General features: G+C 38.2%; 2 protein-coding genes across 4 annotated transcripts; one reads left to right on the top strand and one right to left on the bottom strand.

The window, feature by feature from the left end:
- Nucleotides 1-1,340: 1,340 nt before the first annotated feature.
- On the bottom strand, nucleotides 1,341-19,721 carry LOC124283083 (integrin-linked protein kinase-like). 2 transcript variants are annotated; one of them, XM_046719107.1, is made up of 13 exons: nucleotides 19,361-19,721; nucleotides 16,759-16,924; nucleotides 15,567-15,662; nucleotides 15,116-15,212; nucleotides 14,497-14,577; nucleotides 14,198-14,283; nucleotides 13,785-13,894; nucleotides 13,374-13,495; nucleotides 12,938-13,059; nucleotides 12,425-12,487; nucleotides 7,147-7,246; nucleotides 5,245-5,375; nucleotides 1,341-4,596 (listed from the first exon to the last, which is right to left on the bottom strand). In XM_046719107.1, the coding sequence occupies exons 1-13, from the start codon at nucleotides 19,447-19,449 to the stop codon at nucleotides 4,444-4,446; spliced, it is 1,416 nt and encodes a 471-aa protein (XP_046575063.1). In that variant the 5' UTR covers nucleotides 19,450-19,721; the 3' UTR covers nucleotides 1,341-4,443. The 2 variants fall into 2 exon arrangements, with proteins under 2 accessions (XP_046575063.1, XP_046575064.1); XM_046719108.1 differs by lacking the exon at nucleotides 12,425-12,487 and having other exon boundaries at nucleotides 19,361-19,719.
- Nucleotides 19,722-19,767: 46 nt separating this feature from the next.
- On the top strand, nucleotides 19,768-26,274 carry LOC124283082 (ribosomal RNA-processing protein 8-like). Of its 2 annotated transcripts, none has more exons than XM_046719105.1 (7): nucleotides 19,768-19,834; nucleotides 20,597-20,744; nucleotides 21,067-22,535; nucleotides 24,206-24,338; nucleotides 24,455-24,561; nucleotides 24,805-24,901; nucleotides 25,640-26,274. In XM_046719105.1, exons 2-7 carry the CDS (start codon nucleotides 20,649-20,651, stop codon nucleotides 25,751-25,753), a joined length of 2,016 nt encoding a protein of 671 aa, XP_046575061.1. In that variant the 5' UTR covers nucleotides 19,768-19,834; nucleotides 20,597-20,648; the 3' UTR covers nucleotides 25,754-26,274. The 2 variants fall into 2 exon arrangements, with proteins under 2 accessions (XP_046575061.1, XP_046575062.1); XM_046719106.1 differs by lacking the exon at nucleotides 19,768-19,834 and adding an exon at nucleotides 19,930-20,002.
- Nucleotides 26,275-26,612: the final 338 nt, after the last annotated feature.

The following is a 26,612-nucleotide window of genomic DNA, read 5'->3' as shown; positions in this document are numbered from 1 at the left end:
GTTATTATCAGTTTATTGTAGCTTGAGTGTGAAGAAGTTTTGTTGTCCCATAAATCCATTAAATGTTGAAAATGTATTTCTCATGATATTTTCATTAAAATATGAAACTCAAACAAATTTCAAGGCAATGAGAAGTTTTGACCTTGCCTGAACTGCTGACATTGTGTCAAATATATTTCAGAAAAGAGGAGAGTTCAGGGTAACTGTTCATCAGACTTTTCAAGGTGTTTCATATGTTTGTTATCAGTCGGAGAAATCATCACTATCCTGTATAAGGTTTTATTGTAAGAATTCTTGCACTTTCTGATTAACAAGATATTGCATTTATTTCCTTTGGAAACTTCCATTTAATTTTCTTCGAATACTCAAGAGTTGTTTTCTCTTTGACATCATAATGTGGTACCTTGTATCATCATTGCCCCATTGATCCTTGCATTAAAATATGTGAAACCCCTCATTGCTGTTTCTATTGTTTTTGACAAGTAATGTTGACATTTGTTCTGTGTTCAAGAGACCCGTGAAGGTTTATGCTTGTCGTAAGAGGCAACTAACGGGATTGGGTGGTCAGGCTCACTTTTTGGTTGACACATGTCATCGGTTCCCAATTGTGCAGATCGAGGATCATGCTGTTGATCACTGGATTGTCTGGTCCAGACTGGATTATTTACAGACCACCGCCATATAGCTGGGATATTGCTGAGTGTGGCGTAAAACTAAACTCACTGTGTTCAAGACTCGACTCCAAATGATCAATTTTGACATTGACATCCCTCTACACAGAGCTATGGGCCGCCGTGTAGTGTGTTACTAAGTACATGGCAGAAATCACTCTTGTAAGATGTTAAGGTCCTGGGCCCCTTTTCACATAGCTCTAGTAAGCTTAAGATCTCGTAACTTTTCTCGTAGCATTTGTACCGCCTATGTTACAGTATAGGAGGTATGAATGTTACGAGAAAAGTTACGAGATCTTAGGCTTACTAGAGCTTTGTGAAACGGGCCCCAGAGGTCTAACGTTGCTTCAACACTAGGAGTAAGAGGCAGTTACTCTAAAACCTTTCTGTTGATGAGTTCAACAGTGATACGAAGGTCAAGGTCGGGTTTCTGACACCTTTTAAGGGAAGAAACTTTACAGTAAATCTTTGACGTGCCCTGACAAGATGAGTAAGTTTAGTTTTACACCGATTTTTAGCAATATTTCAGCAATATGGTGCGGGACACCAGAAATGGGCTTCACACATTGCACCCATGTGGGGAATTGAACCTGGGTCTTCTGAGCAACAAGCAAATGCTTTAACCTCTAGGCTACCCTACCTTGCCAAGATGAGAACAGAGCACTGGAGTATAGTCGAACGTGTTTATTATGTTTACACATACACAGTACATGATACACAGACACTGGCAGTGATAAGGCTGCAAGAAGATGACTTCATGTTGGCACCATCTGTGGAACAACCCTCACCTGGTTACCTGCTCAAATATATCTTATTCTTCTATTAATGAGGATCAACAATTCCAAACAGTGTGTTTGAATTACTCTAAATTCAAATTATTTATAATGCGTTGAACAATAATAAAGAACAGAATCTTTGAAATATGTAATTTTCTTTTCTCCACACCTGCATTTTCACAGGTGCTGGGTAAAGTTTTTTCTGTTTCTGAGAATCTTGTTCTTTTAAAACATTTCATCAACTATTTGGTTTAATACCATTTCAAACAGTATTTCAGTTGCAGCATATTGTTTCTGTATGTCAGACATGGTACTGACATCTTTGATTGATTTTGGGCCTCTGACCAGGCTTAGCAAGACCTGCTCCACAGTAGCGTTTCGTACTACAAAAATGCATGACCAGAATTACATGTTTAAGTCCAGGCTGGAGAAACTTGCCAGTTCTCACGCAATGGCTTCAGAAAATATGGTGTGTTCTAACAGATAAATTGTACAAAAATGTCACAATGTGCATTTTAGTGTTAATTTCATTTTGGAAAGTTTCACTATCAATATTTGGTATCATAGAAATATATCAAACTAAACTATGAAATTGGTTACAATGGAAGACAGCAAAATAATCAAGAATAAACTTTTGGCTGCAGTGAAACCGTGTGAAGTTATGGTATCAACAATAATATGTCCAGTTTTCCAGTTTGAAACAGGTGAGGTGAGAACCGAAGCAAGTACTAAACTGGATTCTGTTAGGACTATAATCTTCCGTAATCACCAGTGTAACACTGAGTGTTGTTCTAGCAACATCACCAATGGGAACTCTATGTCAAGCATTGTAACCCTGTGGGAAATCGGCTTTGGCGTAATAGGCAAATGCTGTAATCACGAGGCCATTTGTTTTTACGCTGTTATACTGTATAAGCGGACATAACTGATGCCTCTCTATTATATGTATGGGATTATTTGTCTTGCTACTTATCTACAATGCCTGTTTTGGACAAACGGTTTTGTACGATCATCAGATGAAATGATAACACACAGTTGAATAAATAACATAGAAAACAGTTAACAAGCATGTTAACAGGTCATAACTCAAAGCTGAATATATCTTCAAATTATATCTAGCTATGAAAAGCAAAATAATATGGATGAATCTTTTCATGACTGGAGGTCACAGCATGACGTATAATGACATGTCAATCATAACAAGTATAAATAGCACCAAGAGTCGGACATGATGACATGATTAAGAGCACTGCATTGAGAGACACTATTCAGAAATATCCTGAAAAATGAGAAGCTTACAAAATAACAGTTTGAATGGACTATAATTTGAATATTTGACTTCTGTAATAAGAGAGATCATTGATAAATAACATATCAGTCGAAGAATTGTAGGCGAGAGAGGTTAAAATTGTAATATATTAGAATGTTAACTTTACCTAATATACTCATCAAGAACTGAACCCAGACTACCTGTCATCCATGCAAACACCCAGCATACTGGGTTACTATATCATTAGACAGAAGGCAATGAATTCTATACTATTTCTTCATAAATCTCCAGAATTCAAAGTTGCAGTGATTTGAGGAGACGGTTTCACTTACATCTTAAACATTCTGATATAAACAGGTAAGGTATTGATGTTTATGAATTTGTCAGCCAACCTCATGGAACAATCAAGCTTCCAACAATATTTTCTACAAATGTTTGATCACAGAATCACATCTGTCAAACAATATACAAATGTACAGAGTACAACAATCTTCCTGCATCTAACGGTTGAATCAACCATATGTACACAAACATTGTTAATATTTCCCTGATAAGAACAAGGAAATTCTTGTCTATTTTCTTTTCATTGAACATAAAATCAATCTGACTTTTCAATAAAACTATAATTTGGAAAGTAGGAAAAAATACATTCAAGCAATTATAGCATCATCCTTACAGCTCGAACAAACAAACGGCACACCATGGTACACATAGCCTGTTTGACTGATGCAACAACATAAACATGTGAATGGAGTCCATTGCATTTGGTTTGCAAGTACTTTTATACCCACAGTAAGAAATCTAAATCTTCTGTCTCCGAATTATTAAGATGCAACCCGAGATAAATGTTTAAAACTTGGAGAAATATGAACAGTATGTGAGACATCCCAGAATACCATGGCAACAAGCCATGTCACCCTGAGGGTATTAATTGGAACACAGTCAGGTAAAATCTCCCTGACAAGAGAGGATACTGTAAGAAAACCTAAAGGTGAGTCAGGTGATCGGTTACTCCATGCCAGGATAATAACTGGTAACGGATCAACACAATGTAGGGGCTGGATCAAACATGGCAGCCGTTGACAGCCAGGCCATGATAGACAGTTTGGTGTAGAACATAACTGGCTGCTGGATATGGGGCCATGATAGCTACATGGTACAACAACATGATAGCGGCTGACAGAGAATATTCATATTGTAGTGAAAGACTATAGAGGTCTGAAGGATCTTCATGGCTGAGATATGCAATTGATCTGGAACATTTACTCGCCTGAATGGTAAAACATGGCTCACCTTAATATGCCTGAAATTTTGCTTGTCCTCAAAATACCATTAAACAGACTCAGGATAAACTCGGGCAAGAAGGTGACGGCCAGTTTGTGTACCATTCTAGCCATGGAACAATAGCCATGTTGCCAGAAGCTTCAGTGACATGGAGGCCAAGAGGTGAAGGGTCAGGATAGCTACTAGAAGAAGGATATTTATACCCATTGGAAATAGCCATGATTGCCCGACATACAGCTAAAACTTCTTACCAAAAATGATATTGTTTGCCATTAACTAGAGGATGAGAACAACCACATGCAGGTCATAACCAACCCTCCTGGCCGGAGAATATTATGGACAAGCTTAGTTTCTGAAGTTCATTCAATGATGCATGTGCAGTTTTTACATGCAGATTGCTTTCCGTGACTGACACTGCTTTCTATCTATGGTGAACGCTGACCTAGCTGCTAAGCTTCATCTTCTCTAGGATGGGGATGACCATGTCGTAGCGTGGCCGTTTGCCCGCCTCTTCGTTCATGCAGATCTTGATGAGGCGAGACATGTGACTGGAGATTCCTGGAGGGATCTTGATGCGCAGACCTTCCAGTGCTACCTGGAAACACATAGCCATGATGCTTACAGCTTTTGCTGGCATGATCACTACCATTTATAATGAGAAAAATTGAACTTTTTCAGAAGTATTGCTTTGAAATATGCGATAAGCATCCAAATGCCTCTTTCAAATATGTTTAACACGTTGACTGCCTATCACAAGTATACTCGTAGTATCAATTCTGGCTGAATTTGCTACTACGAGTTATCTGGTAGCCACATCAGTGGTATTTCAAAACAAGTTTCTCATGTTGGCAAAATAGGTGCAAGAAACAAACGTCTCCTGGTGTTCTTTGCTACCGCCAGGAAACGATTGCTTCTGCGCCTGTTTTCCCAACACGTAAAACTTGTTTTAAAATACCACTGATGGAGCTACGAGATAACTCGTAGAAGAAAATTGGGCCAGACATTGATACTACGAGTGTACTCGTGGCGGCAGTCAACGTCTGAATACACTTTCACTACAAAATACATGCCACAAACCTTTATCTGTCTGACAGAATGCCTGTCCAAATAAGTATGTTGAATCATCAACATTCATCTACAGTCTTGCCAATCTGCATGGGCATTAGATCAAAGACCTAAGAGTGGGGCCAAGGTCACTTGCATGTGAGGTCAAGGTCATTTATATCAATGCAGGGTCACTCACCTTCATGCCAATTTCCATAGGTGTGAGGTCAGCAAACGGTACCTCCCGAGTCTCCAACTCCCACAACAAGATAGCGAAGCTCCACATGTCTGCAGCTTTCAGGTTAATTTCTACAGGCTTCTTCAGCATAGCTGTGTATTGAGACAATATGCTGTGTACTGACATATGTTTATTGATGCAATATGCTGTTTATGGATACCATATGTTGTGTATTGAAACCATACGCTGTTTATTGACACCATATGTTGTGTATTGAAACCATACGCTGTTTATTGACACCATATGTTGTGTTTTGAAACCATACGCTGTTTATTGACACCATATATTGTGTATTGAAACCATACGCTGTTTATTGACACCATATGTTGTGTATTGAAACCATACCCTGTTTATTGACACCATATATATTGTGTATTGAAACAATATGCTGTTTATTGACACCATATGTTGTGTATTGAAACCATACCCTGTTTATTGACACCATATGTTGTGTATTGAAACAATATGCTGTTTATTGACACCATATGTTGTGTATTGAAACCATATGCTGTTTATTGACACCATATATTGTGTATTGAAACCATACGCTGTTTATTGACACCATATGTTGTGTATTGAAACCATATGCTGTTTATTGACACCATATGTTGTGTATTGAAACCAATATGCTGTTTATTGACACCATATGTTATGTTTTGAAACCATACGCTGTTTATTGACACCATATGTTGTGTATTGAAACCATACGCTGTTTATTGACACCATATGTTGTGTTTTGAAACCATACCCTGTTTATTGACACCATATGTTGTGTATTGAAACCATACGCTGTTTATTGACACCATATGTTGTGTTTTGAAACCATACGCTGTTTATTGACACCATATATTGTGTTTTGAAACCATACCCTGTTTATTGACACCATATGTTGTGTTTTGAAACCATACGCTGTTTATTGACACCATATGTTGTGTTTTGAAACCATACCCTGTTTATTGACACCATATGTTGTGTATTGAAACCATACGCTGTTTATTGACACCATATGTTGTGTATTGAAACCATACCCTGTTTAATGACACCATATGTTATGTTTTGAAACCATACGCTGTTTATTGACACCATATGTTGTGTTTTGAAACCATACCCTGTTTATTGACACCATATGTTGTGTATTGAAACCATACGCTGTTTATTGACACCATATGTTGTGTATTGAAACCATACGCTGTTTAATGACACCATATGTTATGTTTTGAAACCATATGCTGTTTATTGACACCATATGATTGTGTTTTGAAACCATACGCTGTTTATTGACACCATATATTGTGTTTTGAAACAATATGCTGTTAATTGATACCATATGTTCTTTCGATGTTTACGCTCCTTCGAAATAGGAACTTTAACAAATTTTGGAAGATAAATCAAACTGTCTACCAAACGACTGCCTGCAATTAGTAGCAACATGTTCAATAATCACAGCATTGAGAAACTATTTCAATATTCACGAATATTTTGTATTATATTGGTCAGTTTTGTTTATCTGACCAGCACACAAAGTGTTTCTGTTTGCAGCTGCCAGTAAACACACATCTACCAGATAGGACTGATCATTCTGAACTTGTCTGTGTTATGGAACTCTGCATCTGAACAAGTCTGTCTTGACCAACTGTTGCTAGTATAATGCCACACTCAGTAATATTTCAGCTATGTGATGTCTGCCTGTAATAGTGAAGCCTGGACCATCAAATCCATAGCTTGATATAAACCTCATCATATGCAAGCAAGTCACCAAATCTGACCATCTGATCCTTGCAGTCACCAAAAACAAGGATCAACGGGGAGCCATTCCAACCCCAGATTCCATCTTCTGACCAACTGACCATGTTGTCCACCTACCTTCGGGGGCCATCCAAGCTGGGTTGTACTCCTTGCCTCGCTCGTGGAAGGTGAACCTATAGTCGGCCATGTTGATCCGGGCTGTCAGGTCCTCGTCAATCTGATCACATCAAGAGAAGAGATGATATCACAGCTGGACAACTGAAGGACAGCCTTAGAATGAGCAAACATCACGCCAAACATCTCACTCTCTCAAACAGAACCAGAACTGTGACCAAATGTAGACAGCTAGGTATAAAAATACCTGTCACAGATCAATTATATTTACCTGACAACTGAGAAACACATTATCAGGGAAAGTTACAAGTTGTGACTGATGCTCCACTTCCAACAATGTAATGAGTGAATGTGTTTGGCTTAACACTACTTTGAAATATATTTATTTATTCATATCACAGAATGTCAACTTGATGTGGAAGGAAATCCTGATGTCATGTTTGTCTCAGACATTTACCAGTTTGGTGAAACCCATGTACTCGAGTATTGTGCTTGCATACACAGAACAGAATCATTTTAAAATGAAAATCAAATGATTACAGATTTCTGGTATACCTAAGCACTGCTCTGCACAGTAATTCAAGAAGTAGGCACCCACAGACCGCCTCAACATTGAGATATGTATACCCGTAACTGCCATGTCACATTTCCTCATAATTGACATTCATGATTTTCATGGTTGTTTAAAACCAAATATTACCTTTCTGTATTTGACCTGAACTTTATGTTCATTCTAAAGTGACATATATTCTTCCGCCATATAGCTTGAATATTGCTGAGAGTGGCGTTAGTGTGTGAGTAAGTTTGATTTTACGCCGCTTTTAGCAATATTCCAGCAATATCACGGCGGGGGACACCATAAATGGGCTTCACACATTTTACCCCTGAGGGGAATCGAACCCGGGACTTCGGCGTGACGGGCGAACGCTTTACCCACTAGGCTACCCCACCGCCCCGAGAGTGGCGTAAAAAACAAACCAACCAAACCAAACCAAACATATATTGTTATGAAAGCTAAACATTACAATAAATAACAAACCATATTTCACAATATACTCTGTACCACCTTTACTGGAGGCCCTGAATATGAAGGAAATCTAAATGTTTCTAACAGGAATTCTGGTACAGAAGACCACACTTTATGGTGGCACTGGTCCTTTAATGATAGACTTTAATAATAAATATGATTCATACCTTTGTAAGTAACACATCAAATCACAAACCCATTCCAGTTGTATTACCATGGTTATGTATAAATTCTACTATCTGTATCAATCCAAAGTTGGTTCATTCTCCACAACAACCAACTTAACCACACAAACAATATGTACAATCTTTAGTGCACAAATAAATTGTGTGAATATTGACATTGATGGAACCCTGGTCAGCCACAGAAGACAAATTTTCCGAGAAAACATTTGAATAAATGTATAGAAGACTTGAATTCAAAATAACACAACACAATGAATCAGCGCCATCTCTGGTTCAAGCAGCAGTTAAGGGGAGACAATCTGTGGTTGTGGTTAGAATTGGTTACATTTTGACAATCAGAGCTGGCACAAGGACACTGAAACAGTTGGCCAGCCTCTGAGATTAAATTCTGCATCCCAAAACTGAAGCCAGCCACAAATGCACATCCACAAGGATGAAGATAGTTAATTATGTGTCCTAATTAAGGAATAACACTATTTCAAAGTTGGGGAAGCACTTGAGATCAATTTCTGTCACTCAATAGGTAACACAGTCCAATGCTTCATGAGTTTCTTGCACTAGTTCTTGTATATTTGTTTCAGTTGGGGAACAGCATTTATATTTGTACCGGTAACTACTAACAGTCTCTGAGTGAGGGCTGCTGTTACTTGTGGAAGAGTAACATAATCTAATTTTTCACTTCTCTTGGGTCCTATTTTTAACATGGGACCAAAAAACAATAACCCATGGAAATTCTTGCACTCAGACTGCTAAGAAAGGTTGGTATGAGCCACAGGCCCTCGTGTCTTTGCGAGGATTAAAGAATTTATAAAATATATACAAAAATTTGAGATGACCCCCGACTCGAAATGCTTCACAGTATAATACATTATGACAAGGCCGGACACTTCGGTGTACCCTACCCGACTGGTTTGCCGATCGCTATGCTACCATCGCATACAATCGATTAAAACTTAATGTAAACATAGTCATGGCCTATCGAGCACCACTCATGACACCTTCCAATTCTTTATTGTTATTTCTGCAAGTCAATTGAAACCTGATTTTGACTCTCAACTAAACGATTTTGACACAAAAGGCTGAAGATATATCCACACAAAACAGGGGTGTGGTCGAAGCAAGCATGTATTGTACTGTGAAGCATTTAGAGTCGGGGGTCATCTCAAAAACAATATTTTTTTAATAATAAATCCTCGCAAAGACACAAGGGCCTGTGGTATGAGCAGCATGCTTGAACAACAGAGGTGACAGATTGATTCATTGAGGTCATAAATCATTCTATTGTCAAAAACAGAAGCCCCAAACCACACTTTCTCTGTTTGTGGGCGTGGCTGTCCAAGGTTCCACTCTACATGCACAAGCATACATGGAGGAGTCCAGCTTCATGGTGGTCCACTAGCTTGCTGCAAGTTCCTTTACCCAGAAATACTGAGAGTGGATGTCAGCATATGTTGTTATTCTTGATGACCTCCATTGACAAGAAATTTGACTTGTGTATGGTTTTAAGAAACTCCCCCTTTCCACCAGAGGCACTTATTACATCAATTGTGATAACTGTATTTGTGGGCTATGGAATTTGCAGCTAGCACTTCAACTATATATACTGTCCAATTCCCATCAAACTTTGTATGTGTCTACACAAGTGTGACCTCTACAGCTGAAAATAAAGATACAGTTCCATCAGTATGGCAAGAATATTGAAGTCAGACGTCCAGAGGCCCAACTTCCAAGAATCTCTATGTACTAACACACTACAGTGTGGCCCTCATCCCAGTGAGTAGGAGAATACAGTGGAAAAATGAATGAATGAAAATGATTGATGTTTTTTTCTTCTTTTCCTCCCTTTTTCATGAATCCTCGGCCTCGATCAAACTATCATGTTGTTGCCAAATAAGTAACTAAATAAGTATAAATATAATGAAATAACTAGCAATAGTAAAAGGTGATTTTCAATCAAACACAGAATTTATAGTTGGGTAATAAATAATTCAGTTTTCACAAAAATCTATCCAAACGTACACTTATCATAATTGTATCTTTACACTGTAAGTTCAGCATATTTAATGTTGTGCTGTGGACACCTCCAGATAAACAGCCAAATTCTGTATCACTTGAAAATAAACATAATGTATGAATCATAGATACGTGAGTCTTGTGTCTAAATGTACTTTCTGGTCAATCCATGTTGAGGTATACACGTACATGCACCTTTTTGTATAACAAATTGTAGTGCCTCAACTATCCAGTGAGGACATAAATATGATACATTAAAAAACATAATTAATTGCATTCTCTATTTCTGTGGTCAGAAAAAATAATCAGTGTTACAGACAAACCATGACATTGTGGGAAATTTATCAAATCAGGATTTTCATGCTCAAACACAGAATTAGCTTAAAACACATTCACAAAACAAACAGAAACTACCTATACTTATAGCACTTCAACCCAAAAATCATTCATAAACAAAACACAAACTTGTCTCCTAACAAAACAATTGTGTCCAGTTCTCCAATTGGGTTTCAGGTGAGAAATATGGTGCTTTTATCAGGGAATCACAGAACGCTCAATGATGACAAGGGTGAGAAATGTGGTGTTTGTTTAAATCCCAAAATAAAAGAGAACATACTGTGAATGTCACTAAAAGAGATAGTCGATAAAACTGGTGTGACGATTCACCTGATTGTCAGTGCTCTGCGATACAAATACTGTACTATCAATACACTGTGATACAAGAACATATAAAGAAAGCATAAAAATGGTGTGAAAATTAAATGAGTAACTCTTTGTAATAATGTATGTTCACAAATTCTTAAGCTAATCAGTTTTCAACTGGCTTAAATAAGATTTAATTGGCTTTGATTGAGTGTTTTCAATCCCTTTAAGATGATTTAGAATAAAATATTTCTGCTTAACAAGACATTCATTAAGCATTTATTTAGCGTATCTTGTATCACAGCCCGACAATAGTGATCAAGGCCCACTGGTATTACAGCAGTCTGTGTGCTAATACTGTCTCAGTGATGAAGTGGGTTGGGTTAAGGTCCTATTTGTACAGTTTTCCAGTCGTATGATGGTTCGTCATCTTAATGTGGGCGGAAGGTCCAGTAGGTCGAGATGTTTACCACTTTGACAAAACCCACGGTCACGGCTGTAGTGCTGACAAACCTACAAACAAAATGGGGGGCAAACTGGGGTTCAAACCCTGGTTTCTGGCCTGCCCAAGGGAAGCGACTCTGTGGATTACTCCATGTTAGACATCTTTGCCAGCTGTAGATGTCATAACTTCCACACTGTATTATAGCCCACATAGTGTTAGCACAAAGACTGCTCTCTGGAAGCAGGCCCTGTCTCACTACAGCCCATTGTTAAACCCTGGGTAATGATTTATGATTGGCTCCTACAGATCTGTTTGTTTCCAGTGTCCACAATGCCCTCTGTAACCATAGTAACTGCTGATGCAACCATTTATAAGATAAATATGCTCACTCATAGAGTACTTCAGTTTCAGATGAACAGTTAACAGTTTACTTTACAAACACATATTGGTACTAGAAATAAAACAAAACCAAAATTTATAACATAGTAGTGATTTCTATAAAGAATAGATAATCACAGAATATATAAACGTGAAAAAGAAGTAAATTGTTTGGGGAATATCTGAGGGTTAATTTTCTTTTCCTGCTGGCTGTTTTGAAATCGGATTCTGCACAAACTCAATGACATAGAAAATATCTTAAATAGACTGTTCTCTGAAAGTTCATTTGATTCCAGATTTGTAAAAGTTTTGGTCAGCAGATTACATCAAATATGTGATCAGCAAGACATGCATAAGGGAAATTTAACCAATACGATCCTAAGAGACCAAATTATTTTGCCATGTCCACAAGAAACAAACACATCCTGTATTTGAGCCCAACTATCTGATCACCAAAGAGTGCAAGTATGGTATAAATATCATGTAATACCGAGCTGAAATACATAACCATCCACTCCAAGGCATCTCAGTGTTAGTGTTAAACAACATATGCTACAGAAATGCACAGGCACTTCTTCTGAAGTCTTTTACCCCATTTATTTCGCTGGCATATTTGGGATCATCAACATTAATTTTAGCCAAGTCCTCGTCGATCTAAAATTGAAAATCCATTAGCTATAGTGTGGCGAAAAACAAGGTTGAAGCACAAAACAACAAAAGAAAAGTGAAAGTGAAATCAGTGACTGAACAAAACATCGTAAACAAATCATCAACGCAAGTATTATCATAATACACATGATTTCTCCACGATCATGTCACAGTTAATTCGTAAATATCAACACACATTATTGTTGTACATGATAAAAAATGAAAGTGGAAGATTCCATAATACTGTAAGCAATGAATGGTTAATTTTTGGTTCATATAGTAACCTGGAGAGAGAATATAATCTCAACAACTGTACCATTTCTGTCAATCCAAACTGACATTAATTTTTGAGAAAAAACATTCCTTTCTCATTCACCATAGCTGTCTTATAGCCTCAGCTGCCAAATAAATTTTGTTTTATGATTTAATTCCAAGTGAAACTGACATCCACCCTACCATGACATGTTTGCTGGTCAGCAGGAAGTTGGGGATCATGGGCTCCATCGAGTGCAGGAACTCCATTCCGCGGGCGATATCAATGGCGAACCTCAAGGCCTGGTTCTGGTCCACCACAATCCCTGCAATCAGAAACCTGACGATGCATTGGTGTATCCTGCCACGTTCCTGCATTATCCTCATATCTGAATCAGTCTTGTATATCCATCGTTTTTCACACCACACCAATTACGTCTTTTAAGTATAGGAATCTATTCTCATTTTCGCAAAACATAAACAAAAGAAGGCTATGCATAACATATGTCTTCACTTATCCAAGATGTTTTCTTTCATATCTGTTAAAGTTTGATTTCACTATACAGGGTGCGACTTATCGACGTACAACCTGGGCTTACGACCCACATTAATACTGTAACTGCTATACAGTGACACTGACCAGACTCTCCATGTAGGGTGTTGAACAGGGAGCCGAAGGGCATGAACTGACTGATCACCACCAGGTTGGGGGGCTGGTTGCAACATGCCAACACCGGTAGCACGTTCGGGTTATTGAAGATTCTGTAGAAAAGGAACAAGTAGGAAATATACATGCTGTGTTCTCTATGGAGAGCTATGTTAAATGTATACTTACTGCCAAATTAAATTTGGAACCCAAAGCTTTACATGTAACAAATAAAGGAAGTTCATAGGGGCTTTGAGTTCCTATAGTATTGTTACCCATGACAGAAATGAACGCTATGACGTGGCAAACTGTTGTGGGCAGTGAGGAACTGCTGCAATATTTTTGTAGCCAACACAGTCATCAAACAGAAAGCTGTTGCTTCTCTTCAGATGGATCAATACTCACCTAAGACGAGGGAATTCTTCCTGGAAGTCACGCGAGTTTCGGAGGGTACAATCTACAAGGTTGAGAATCTTGGCAACGATGTCATTATCTTGCCATCTACCACGCCATGTCTGGAGATAAACATCAAACATTTAAACAACTCTTTGCCAAAAAATATCATCCTTTGTATTGAAATACAAAAATGGGACCAGAGTGTATTTGTTTAAATATCCCAGCAACACCACATTCTTCCAAAGAAAGAAAATGTTGTCCTATAAATCAACAGTCTACACATATTCCAATGTACTGTATTTAAGAATATATCTGTTCAAAGAAATGTTCTTCCCACACTAACCTGTGATCTAACAGGAACACATATCAAAGCAGATTTAAACCCAACTCAATCACTCAGTCACACCCACATCCTGACTTACCTCCCCTGAGTGAGTGGAAGCAACATGGCCGACCAGCTGCAACTGGGCAATGTCTATACCAGGGTGGCGGGACAGGAGTGCATCGCCTGGGGATGGAGACAAGATAGATCATTGTCAGTTGTTTAGTCACAAAGATGTCCACATAGAGTTTCTTACTCCATATGACAATGCACCTCCAATTCTCAATTTTTATACACTAATATTGCACACAAATATTACATTTTGTCTGGAATATCTTATCTGGAATGTCCCAGTGGTGTCTCTGTGATTATGCTACATTTTTTCTTGGAGACACTTACGACTTCTTGTCTTGTAGCCTAGCCAGCTCCTGTCCTTGAAGGGGATTTTACTTAGGTCCTGTCCCAGAGCCAGGGCTCGATCTGGAGAACAAGTTTTCAAATATCATTAATTAATTCTGGTATAGGTAGACATATACACTGGTCTGACAGAAGCCAGCTTTACAAATGTTACTGTAAAATTGTCTGATATAACATGCTTGTCACACTGAGCTTTGCTAGCACTATAATACCTGTTGAGATTCTTATAGTCACCAGAGAGATCTAATCGTCACACAAAATTATTTCACTGAAAAACCTGTCAACATGATTCATCTTCTTTAAGTGGCTTGTAGAAGCTGGTATGATGTAGAGGTTGCTTTAGAACGGTGTTAGGATCTACACTGAAATGTTGCATCTATTGCAATAAAGGAGATGTCAATCCATAAAAAAGTGTTCCTCTTCATCATGATTCAAAGTACATGTATAACATGTGCGCCTTCATTCTCATGTGTATAACCTCATTCAGCTTGCAAAATCCCAACCTTCCCACAACACTATCACCCTCCTCACTTGTTCAACAGTTCCTGGGCCATAACCAGGGAAAAGCTCAACTGCTTGTTCTTGTCATTGAGGAACCTACCTTTCAGCATCTTTGTCAGAAACGGCTTTGCTTTATCAAGTGGAACTTCGTCATATTTGTTGGCAATGCTGACCAGAGCTCCATTGTTGACAAGATCCTGCCAGAGGAACAGACATATTTGTTGACTACAGATGCAGCTGAGACTTTGAGACAAATGTCAGAGATTCAAGGATTTTGAACATTTACATATTAAGTATTGAGTCTTGACATTGGGTTTTCAGCATCAATTCAAAAGGGATGGATAGTACTTAACTGGGAAATTTGAAAAGATTATTTTCTATAGCATCCATAGTTTTATGTGAGTAACTCGTGGGCAGTAAGGCATGGTGATGCAATTTCACCCAACCAATATCTCCTGTTTATGTCTGTTTTGAGACAACATAATATATATTATTCATGAAAATGGAGTTACTGTGACATAAACGTTTCAAGTACTACTTGTTTCACAAACCTCAGCAATCTGGTCAAATCCCCAGAAGCAGGCATAATGCAGGGGTGTGTTTCCGTGTTCATTGATAGCGTTGATGTTGGCTTTGTTGTGAAGGAGCTGAAACATACAGTGTGAGGGGATGTCACTTTTAGCATTATTCCAGGTGACATGCAATGAAGTTTATTAGTTTCAAGATTATGGCGTTAATATGCAATTTCCATGTATTGGTGTGATACTATGGCTGCTAGTGCTAGCCCACGCTCAAGCTTGTTTTACAGTGCATGAGATATGATATATATACCATGCCTCAGTTAAACATGAATACCCAACTTAGACACTGTATACCAACTCCAAGCAGCCCGTCTATGTTTTGTCCTCTTAATGCTGAGCACCAGGGCCTTGATTTTCGAAGCTCTCTTAGCGCTAAGATAGTCGTAAGTGCCATACATTAACATAAACTTACGACTATCTTAGCGTTAAGAGAGCTTCGATAATCTAGGCCCTGGCAGATAAGCAACAAGTTCCATCTATTAAGTTTGAATATCTTTGTCAGTTGGGAATACCGCTGCTTTAACAGTGTTTCTGTGATATCAGTTATGTGGGAAGATAACCCAACCTCTGATGTGTACCACTTTGGTGACACCCATGAGCGGGGGCTGGTGCTCCAAACCCTACAAACACATTCATAGCAAACTGGGATCCAAGCCAACTGTAATACATTTCTGGCGTGCCCAAGGGATGTAACTCTGTACAGCTATTGATGACAACAATGATGACAGATGAAAGACAACAGAAATGGCAGATGACGACCAACCCTTAAGTCAGATCCCTATCAAGGGAAAGGGTACACTGACCGGTTATGCACTGGTGCCATGAACAATTATGGATGGAATCAGATACATCTTTAACCTTATTATTCAGGGCCTAGATTTTGAAGCTCTCTTAGTGCTAAGATAGTCATAGGTTAATGTTAATGTATGGCACTTACGACTATCTTAGTGCTAAGAGAGCTTCAAAAATCTAATGTCACATTGGCAATTATGCAAACATATTTATACTATGGGTTTTAAAAAGTTTTCACGTGTATTTGTATGCTATGAACCCAAATTTGACCAGGTAATCATGATATATTCTGTGTATTTTACACCAATGCACAGCTGATCTTGAGCTCTTTATGTAATGATACTGTCTTGTCAGTATCTCCCTCACTCACCATGACGACAACGTCCCGGTGCCCATGGCCAGCTGCCAGATGTAGTGCTGTGTCGTCACCCATGTTGGTGGCATTGATCCTAGCACCCCGTTGTATCAGCATGTCGACAATGTTTGTACGTCCCTCTCGTGCTGCCCAGTGCAACAAACTGAACCGATGGTCATCCCTGAAACATTGTACATTGTAGCTAGCCAATTGTACTATCACTAGTGTTGGGGAATAGTTGTAAACATCAAACTAGCTGATTGCATCATCTCTAGTGATCTATCTTCAAAATTGATGAGCAGGCACAATTTTCCTGTTGTTTAGTGTTTACATGGTTAAGTGAAGTAAACATCCCTCTCAATCTTTCTGTGTCATGCTGCACTGTGTGTCATGCACGCTGTATCGATTCATGCTTAAAATAATGCATGATAATTTTTTAAACAGTAAAGACAATGTGGGCTAGCTGGAACCCATTGTAAACTTATCCTTGCATGTCTAAGGGGTGCAACACTGTTCCCTGTGATGTCTTTGTGGATCACACCAGTCTGTTATTTACATATAACTAGTCTGGGATCAGATCATGTACTTTGGCCGATCTTTTTGTGAGCAATGTTGAACCAATTGTGAAATTATACCTAGAGTATTTGTGGGACTTTGTTGACTATACTTATTAATATTACTGACAGGTGTTTCCTTGTGTCTAAATTAGTGAATGAACTACATCTTACTGATGCCTCCAGAAGATGTTAGAAGAAATGTTTCAAGAATTTGAGTGATTCAAATAGATGAGGAATTCTAAGATGCTTCGGTGAAAGATCAAAGTCACCGACAGTACTTTATCAGACGATAATGTGCACTTTTTGCATTACGTCACAATGTATTGGCGTCACTGCGCCATTCTAGTCTGCCCCCTTCTAATCGAACAATTTTGCATTACGTCACAATGTAAGCTGCATGTCAGTTGTCATCGCTTCCTACAGCCTCCTACAGTAAACTATTCCGTTGCATCCCGTTTCCTGGTTTGCAGTTGCTTCACACAGCTAACATCACTGGTGGAATCATTACGTTTATGTTTTCCGACGGTTAAAAAGTCTCAATTCGATTCACAAGTTTTCAGCGACACGGTAACTTTCGCAATGTTTACATTCCCACAATGCAATTATGGAATGTCGCTTGACTACTCAGCTTCATCTGGATGTACTGATCTAAACTTACGTTGGTAGTAGAAATGCGACGCTCATATTGCCCCATATCGTTTACGTTAATCATAGATGTAATTAAAATAATTTAGACAAGGTATTTAATCCGTCATCAAACTGTTAACCTTTTTTTTTTCTGGTAATGTTCGTCTTAACGTGGGGGGCAGACACATCAATAGAACAGTGCGCCAGTTTTCTGCCTTAGATTAATCGTAATTATCCTTAGAAAGTAGTAAATTTGGCATCTTAGAAAAGAAATACAGTTACAGCTCTACCACCATGTATAGTGTAATAAAAGCACACTTTAAGCCCTGAACTATTATAGTTCAAGCGGAAGAAGCTTCCTCGAGTGCTTTAACTATAATAGTTCAGGGCGAAAGTGTGTTTTATTACACTATACATGGTGGTAGAGCGAACTGTATTTCTTAATTAAATGATGTTGTCTTTTAAGACAATTACAAAGATTTTTGGTGAGCTCTTTGAAGAATTTGAGTTCCTGTATCATATTTAACATTTTTGCATGCAGCGATTCTGTCAAAACCTAACACTAAGTTATCTGGATCTTTATTAAATTTGGCTAAGATTTATGGTCCAAATTGTACTGAATAAACATTTTATCACATAAAACACATCTAATCTACTCTGTAGTTCAGACTGAAACAGTACATGTAAACTCTAATGTGATGCTTCCAAATCTGGATTAACCTTTGACACATCTGGTAAGCTGTTCTCCTCAACAGATTGCCATACAGTGATGAGTATTGTTAAAAGGTCATTGTATTAACCCATATAACAATGCCTGACTTCAACTGATCAATGTTGTTCATTATGCTCCACTGCCAGTAATCATTTGTATGACTACCGTATCAGCACTGATGAGATTGTTAATTTCAAATCCTAATTTAATCCTGAATATTTCAGTAAGATTGATACATGTCAAAATGAGAGAAATTCACCTGTGGCAATAACAACAAATAGGAATAAAGATAGGCAATGCAAATCTACAGTGCATGTGTTTGTGAGTAATATTCCAGATGTAACACACTGTTGTGTTTATTTATATTACCCTGCCACATCAGTGTATCAACAACCTGCTCTGTCTTGTTAAAGGATCAGTAAGTCAGTGAGTAACTGGGATGGACTGCTGCCTCTATCTCCTTTTTGGTTGCTACAGCTGAGCCAATCAGAATCCGTTTTTAGCTCATTTCAACAACTTGATGCTATAAATAGAACAGGTGCTCTACTTCTCTCTAATAAAACAGACCATTAATAAAGTTTGATATTGTTGTGGTATGTGCCAGTTGGTCCACTGTCTCTTACGTGAGCAAATTAAACATGATTTCGTGTTCTATATTTCAACGACAAACAAATTATCATTTATGATTCATGGAAATGCGTGTGATGAGACCAACCCTTACCCTTGATTCAGATCGTTCTCTGTGTTATCCAGCCATACTCGTACATGGAAGGCATTGCCTTCGCGCACTTGCGTGAAAATATCATCCATGACTGCGTTTAGAGGTAAATAAAGTTTCTGAAATAAATAACACCAAAGCTTGACCTCCTTCGAAACTTGGAAGCGGTTTCCGCAATGAGCGTGAGTATCCTCACGATCTGTGAAAGTATTAGGTGTTATTTAAAGCTAACACAGATACTAGTTTGTAAATCCTTCCCTTGGATAATATTTTACGTTTCCAAATTATCCATGTCTTTGGTAGATCACAAGAAACTCGAAATCATCAAATTGTTGACATTCTTTCAAGCTTGAGGGCTTTCCGATAGTAAGGAGTGCAAAAATGGATAATCGGGTGTAATAACACGTTTCCTTGGTTTCGTCAAAATGGGTTATCGAGTCTATGATTGACATGGCGAAGTTGTATTTCCGTTTTTATGTAGGTGAGAGTTGTAATCCGGAATGAGATCCAAAACCCGAACAAGTCGTGTTTCGATTTTCGGCTTTATGGTATACATAAGGGAGACAATCGGTGTTTAATTAAATATCGTAAACATTGGGACGTGCAGATGTGAAAACATGTGCTTGTAGACTTGGTAACATAACGGTGCGTTTGGATAGAATTTGATCAGTAAAATGCAGACAATTTCATGATTTGTTAGGGGAACACAGTGTCGAGGTTATTTTTTATATTATTTTTTTTCAGATTCTTCTGGCGTATGCATTTAAAACATATTTTGTAATTTGCGACATCGCAACATGTTTTTATCGATGCTGTTGAAACTTACCAATTCTTGATGAGGGAAACAGCACTCCAGGTTTTAATCAATCAGCATATTATCGGGTAATTCTTTTGATGGATGTCTTTTATGGGAATTCATGGAAAAGGTCATAAACTGTGATCAGATGTCTTGAATTAACTCTTGGCCGGTTAACTCTGTTGATAAACAGATCTGTTGCAAATATATATTTTTTAATAATGGGCAATGGCATCATCATGGTCATGTAACAGAAGATTTGTCAATGAGTCAGTTCATGATTAATACTGAAACATTGGTGTGTGAATTAGACAGATTTTGCTTTATGATAAATATTCTCAGTGAGATCATACACTCTGCCCAGTATTGACTGGTGACAGAGATCCAGGATGATCTGGTCTGCCAGGTTCCTCTGTAGTCATGCCTTCTGCTTTCTTCTGTAGGTCTGCCAACTGATGTGAGCTTGCAGAACTGAATATATAACAGAGTACAGAGATGTTTGACACTGAGGACTGGAATGTTGATGGAGAGGCAGTCCATCTTGCTTCTTCTCTGTTTGATCCCGTCACACCAACACATCCAGGAAAGAAGGTCAGTGACTTCAAAAAAAAAACATTCCTAATGTTTCCTCACATTAAAGGAGAATGTTCTAATACAACATCAAAGTTGTGTGTTTAGTCTTTTGGGATGTTAGAAATATTGTTAATTGATCTATCACAAACAGCCTCGACTTCTGTGAGTGCTTCGGATCAGCCACTACCTTAACAATAGGTAGTCGGGTAACATGGTGGCTAAAATATTCACAAATCAAAATTAGATTTGGTACCCTACATTGGTACAGTGTACAAAGGCCATTCTCCCTTTCTCCATCCATCTGCACTGAGCTCTGATTTGATTAGTCTTGTAATTTCAGAAAAAGAAGTCCAAGCATTCTGATCCAAATTTGACGAATACCAGTGACAAGAAATCTCCCTTGAAGAGGAAACTTTTTGATGAAAGCAGTCGGAGTATGAAAAAGAAGAACAAGAAAAGAAGTGATGAGAGAAATAAAGAAGATGCACCAGCTGAAGTAGAATCTGGAAAACAAAACCTTCACCATGACTGTGTTTCAGGGAGCAAGAAGAAGAAATTACTGATATCTCCGATAAAAGCTGGAGCTCTAAGCAGCGAGGAAAACATTACAAAGAAAAAGAAGAAGAAACAGAAAGTGCCTACTTCACAGGAAAATGTTCCAAAACCTGATCCGTCTGATAATTCCCAACATGACAAGAAAAAGAAATTGAAAAGGAAAAAAATAAGAGGAGAAATAGAAAAGGATGATGAGTCACCATCTAAGAAGCTGAAGGTTCAAGAAACACAAGGACAGGATGAAAGTAGAGTTGAGGGGGACACCACTCTGACCAGGAAGCAGAGAAGACACAAGCATAAGAAGAAGACAAGTAAGAAAAACAAATACAAACATCTAGCTGATGCTAGGAAAAACTCTGATGGGACCGATGGAAGCACAGGCAGTATACCTGCAGCTTCTCAAGACCCAGTTGTTAAAGGTCAGTTTGTTTTGTTAAGGAAAAACACTGGTGATAGTGAGGAAACTTTACCAAACAGTGAACAATCTTTAGATAAAAAGAAGAAAAAGAAACGCAAAAAGAATGTCAAGCTTTCTGATCATCCAAGTCAGGAAGTAAAAAATAACAGTGTGAATGAGAATGTTTCAATATTTAATCAAAGTAGGACTGATTTTGAAAGAAGTAGTGATAAAAAGAAGCAGAAGATTAATTCAAAATCTGAGAGTGATGTTTCATTGATGATTACTAAGTTGAAGACTCCCAAGAAACACTCGTATGATTTGGAGAAATTGAAAGAAATCCTTTCCTCTAATGAGAAACAGTCTGTAAAGAAAACAAATTCTGGTAATGGACAAAAGGAAAAGAAAAAATCATTTGAGTACACAGGAACACCTGTGAATAAGAAGAAAGGTATTACGGACAGTATTTCAAATGACAGTAGTGACACTGCAAACAGTCCATCAAAAGTAAAATCTCCTACAAAACACAATTTTGATGTGAAAAAATTGAAAGAAATTATGTCGTCTGAGAAGAAAAAGATGGACACTCTGAAGCAGGACATTGAGAAGAAAGAAAAGAGGAGAGACAGGAACCGACGGAAGTCTTTAACAGACAAGATGCATGAACGTTTGGCAGCTGCACGATTCCGCTATCTCAATGAGCAGTTGTACACCACAACAGGCAATGAGGCAGCGCAGCTGTTTGCTGATGACGAGGAGGCCTTCCATGTGTATCATGAAGGTTATAGTTCACAGGTCAGCAAGTGGCCAATCGATCCACTGGACGTCATCATCAAAGAGATCAATGCCAGGCATAAGTAAGCCAAATATATTGGTTTGTATATTGTCTAACTAAGCATGCTGGTTATTGTCTAGTAATGGTCACTGCATATTATTAGAGTGAGAGGGTATGGTTTTATGACGCTTTAGGCAATATTTCAGCAATATTCTGGTGGTTTCCCCGCCATGACATTGCTGGAATATTCCTAAAAGCAGCATAAAACCATACTTGCTCATTCTCCCATTAAGATGGGCCTGAGTGACCCATCCATCTAAGGCAACCCAGTATGCTGTTTGATGTTGCGTTCCCCGGCATCCCAGAATCCTATAATTGTGGGTTCAAATCCTGTTTCATCCAATTATGTGTGTAGGTCTTTTTAGCAGCATACCCATGCTTGGGTTTAACAGACGTTGTCTTGGACCTTCATCACGAAAGGCTTTCCACCCACATCATGCTGACATGCCGTGATATAACTGCATCACCTGATCCATTTAGTTGCATGTTCCAACAAGGATAAGTAGCTGTGGACTAATTCTGACAAAGATTCCATGCAAGGGCAACACATGTTAAGATGACAGCTTCATAGATTCCTTAATATGTGTGGTGTCAGACGACAAACAAACAAATTTGTTACTAACATGTCAGAAAGGAGATAATGATAGACTGTGGTGTTGAATATTTTAGTGTTTATTTGGCACTGAGTTGTTTATTTTGTCTGGTTAATGGTGTGAAAATAGATAAAATGTAATTTTTATGTGTTTTAGTGTAAAGTACATGCATCTGCTCCAGTCATTGGTTTCCACTGTTAATGGAATACAGAGTGCAATGTTGGTAGAATCATATTTTGTACTTCAGTATGATACTCCTTGGCGTGAAGATCTGACTCTCCCTTGACGGCTGCATGGGGTAAATCCCTGAGTGAACTTTAACCACCCAATCTAAATGAAGATGTGCATGTTTTTGAGCCAGTCAGATGTCAACTTTTGTTATAAATAGAATGGCCTACAAATACAATCCGATGTTTATGTTGTTTTTCAACTTGTTCAACATCCAGAAATCTGATATGCCACTCTGAATGGTTCAATCATCTGGACCAAGAGCGTTGAAACCTTAGTTTTCTTAATCAGATGTGGAGACAAATGCTGTTTTGTATGTATTTTCTATTAAAAGTATTCAAGCATTCCTTTGATCGATAAATAATGAGGGACAGTTGGGTAGTGGAATGGTTCCCTGTAAATAAAGAGTGAGTGTGTGTGAGTGAGTTTAGTTTTATGCCGCACTCTGCAATATTCCATCTATATGGCGGCAGTCTGTAAATAATTGAGTCTGGACCAGACAGTCCTGTGATCAACAGCATGAGCATCGACAACTCAATCACATTAGTTGCCTCTTAAAACAAGCATGGGTTACTGAAGACCAATTCTAACCCAGATGTTCACGCTTCCATAAATAAAGACAGATAAACAGTTTCATCTATAAAAAAATATCAAGTATTTTGAGTAATGTAAGGAAATTCTTCAAGTTTTTTTATGGCTACATAAAGTTATATGACCATTTTGATATTCAGTTTCTGGAAAATACAGAAAATAATAGCTGTCGATTTTTATCAAAGATTCATCAGTTCGAACTAGCTGATATAAGATACAATCTGAATCACCGATACTAGTATGCTGACACATAATTGTGTGGGACTTGCTGTTTTTTCAGAACCCCAAAGACTGTCATTGCAGATTTGGGATGTGGAAGTGCAAGGCTGGCCCAGAGTATGTCTGGGGTCAAAGTTCATTCCTTTGACCTTGTCTCTGTCAACAAAAGAGTCACTGCATGTGATATGTCAAAGGTATGTGTTTTTATGTGGTATCATATTTATTTCACATATTTGGTGTTTGGCAAACTGAGCATCAAAAGTCTTTTAAAATGTTCCGACTTCTGTCTATGGTTCTAACTATGTTGTAGGTGCCCCTAGATACTGGATGTGTGGATGTAGCAGTGTTCTGTCTGTCATTGATGGGAACAAACCTTACAGATTATCTTCTTGAAGCAAACAGGATTCTCAAAGAAGGGTGGGTTTTTACTATGCTACCCATAGATAAAAGAAAAGTAAGGAACATATGTATCATGTGATGAAACTTTCATGTATTTTGATGTTCGGCTAATGAACTTTGTTTAGATAAAGTGTGTATCTGGAGACAGATAGCCTTGATCGATTATTACAGACTGCCTTGATGTAGCTGGAATACCGCTGAATGGGAAGTCAAACAATATTCACTCATTTCTCTAAATATTGTTTGTTTTGTTTTCTTCAGGGGCGTAATGATGATTGCTGAAGTTGAGAGTCGTTTTCAGAAAGTTGGTGCATTCATATCCGAAGTTGAAAAACTTGGATTTGAAATTGTCAGCAAGGTAGGAAGAAGAATGTACTGAACTTCAGATGCCACAATGTCATATTTATGATGGTTTTATAGGATAATCAGGGTTTTAATAACAGATGAAACTGCACAGTTGTGTCAGCTACTCATTTAACTCATGTCAGGTAGTGAGCCCAGGTTGGCAGTGCTAGACAGATGAGTAGAAGCCTGGGGCCCCTCTGGGTTATGCAGAGATGCCAACCTCTACGATTGTATCGTAGTCACTACGAATTTTAGCCCCAAACTATGCCAATACGATTGCACTTGAAAGTCTACGAATTTGAAGAAAATCCATTAAAATTCGGATGTATAGACAAAAACATATATTTGCAACACTCTTGGGTTTGCATCTCTGTTATGGGGGGTAGTTTTTTTGCAGTAACTGTAATCATCAGCATATGTCACAGCTGAAAGAATCCGCTAGTTCTTGGTTTGACTCCCAGATTTGCCTGTATGGTCCTTGGTGTGGCTGCATTACAGTCAGGGGAACAAAGGTGTATACATGTAGAGATTGCTTTATTTCTTACTCTTCTGCCTTTTAATGTTGGCACATAAGTGTTACATCACAAATGCTTATCTGGTGGTTGGACCCACATCTTCCATCATCATCAACTGGTGTAAAGGGCTAATATTTGAGAAACTTCTTCAATGTTTTGTGCCAAAGAAATGCTTGATTTAAGTACTTCTCATTGATGACATCTTGACATGTAGTGTTAACCTAATGATGTTTCAGGACACATCCAACAAGATGTTTTACATGTTCCACTTCAAGAAGGTACGTGGAATGAAGGAAACCCCTCTGAACTTAAGCATTGAACTGAACCCATGTATCTACAAGAAACGATGATCTGGATAAATGTACCTTCAAGAACCAATGACCTTGATCTTGTACCTTCAGGAAGTGATTACCTTGTATCTTCAAGAAGTTATGACCTTGATACTTGTACCTTCAAGAAGTGATGACCAAGATCGTTTGAAGAATCAATGACCTTGAACCTTGTACCTTCAAGAATCAATGACCTTGAACCTTGTACCTTCAAGAATCAATGACCTTGATCCTTGTACCTTCAAGAAGTGATGACCTAGAAAGGCTAGATCCTTATTGATTCAAGAAGTCTCTAAAGAGACAGTAATTGCCACTTTTTGCAATTATGCATAAATCGATTACAGCGATATTTGATTTTGTGATAAATCATTCAATAATAATGTCATGTTTCTATTTCATGTTTATTGTTTTACCAAGAACTTTATATAAATTACGATTCTGTTCTTCTCCAGACATGAGCTAAGAAAACCTTAATGCAATCCGATACAAATATACTGAACATCATTGAAAACGCACCACTTATAAAAGTTCAGATTATTAAAAGCACGTGTAAGGAATTGATATTTTTTGAGTGGATAATAACAGATGGATGACTGACAAAAACAACAACACAGAAAAGACGCTCATTCATTGAAATGTTCCACAGTCAGAAAGGATCAAACACGTGGGGTCAAATCGAAAAGTCAATATAGCGTGTGACCGCCATTTGCATTGATACATGCAGTTCAACGTCTCCTCATTGAGTCAATAAGCATCCGAATAGAGTTCTTGAGGATGGCATTCCACTTCTGCAGTAGTGCAGCCTCAAGTTCCCGGATGTTTCAGCATCTGTTGTCGCCGCGAATGACTTTGACCAATTTCGTCCCACAAGTGCTCCATG

This window comes from Haliotis rubra, unplaced genomic scaffold (genome assembly GCF_003918875.1).
Source record: "Haliotis rubra isolate DU_JTF1 unplaced genomic scaffold, ASM391887v1 Scf31, whole genome shotgun sequence".
Lineage (NCBI taxonomy): Eukaryota > Metazoa > Mollusca > Gastropoda > Lepetellida > Haliotidae > Haliotis > Haliotis rubra.
This window is presented reverse-complemented; position numbering and strand designations above follow the sequence as displayed.

What these genes read in the sequence shown, in the direction of transcription:
- LOC124283083 (XM_046719107.1), bottom strand. Translation starts at nt 19,449, where the DNA reads ATGGATGATATTTTCACGCAAGTGCGCGAAGGCAATGCCTTCCATGTA. An exon ending in TCTGACAAAGATGCTGAAAG is followed by an intron (nt 14,578 to 15,115) that starts GTAGGTTCCTCA and finishes CTTGTTCTCCAG; the next exon opens with ATCGAGCCCTGGCTCTGGGA. An exon ending in CACCCTACATGGAGAGTCTG is followed by an intron (nt 13,060 to 13,373) that starts GTCAGTGTCACT and finishes TTCTGATTGCAG; the next exon opens with GGATTGTGGTGGACCAGAAC.
- LOC124283082 (XM_046719105.1), top strand. Translation starts at nt 20,649, where the DNA reads ATGTTTGACACTGAGGACTGGAATGTTGATGGAGAGGCAGTCCATCTT. An exon ending in CAACACATCCAGGAAAGAAG is followed by an intron (nt 20,745 to 21,066) that starts GTCAGTGACTTC and finishes TTGTAATTTCAG; the next exon opens with AAAAAGAAGTCCAAGCATTC. An exon ending in AACAGGATTCTCAAAGAAGG is followed by an intron (nt 24,562 to 24,804) that starts GTGGGTTTTTAC and finishes TGTTTTCTTCAG; the next exon opens with GGGCGTAATGATGATTGCTG.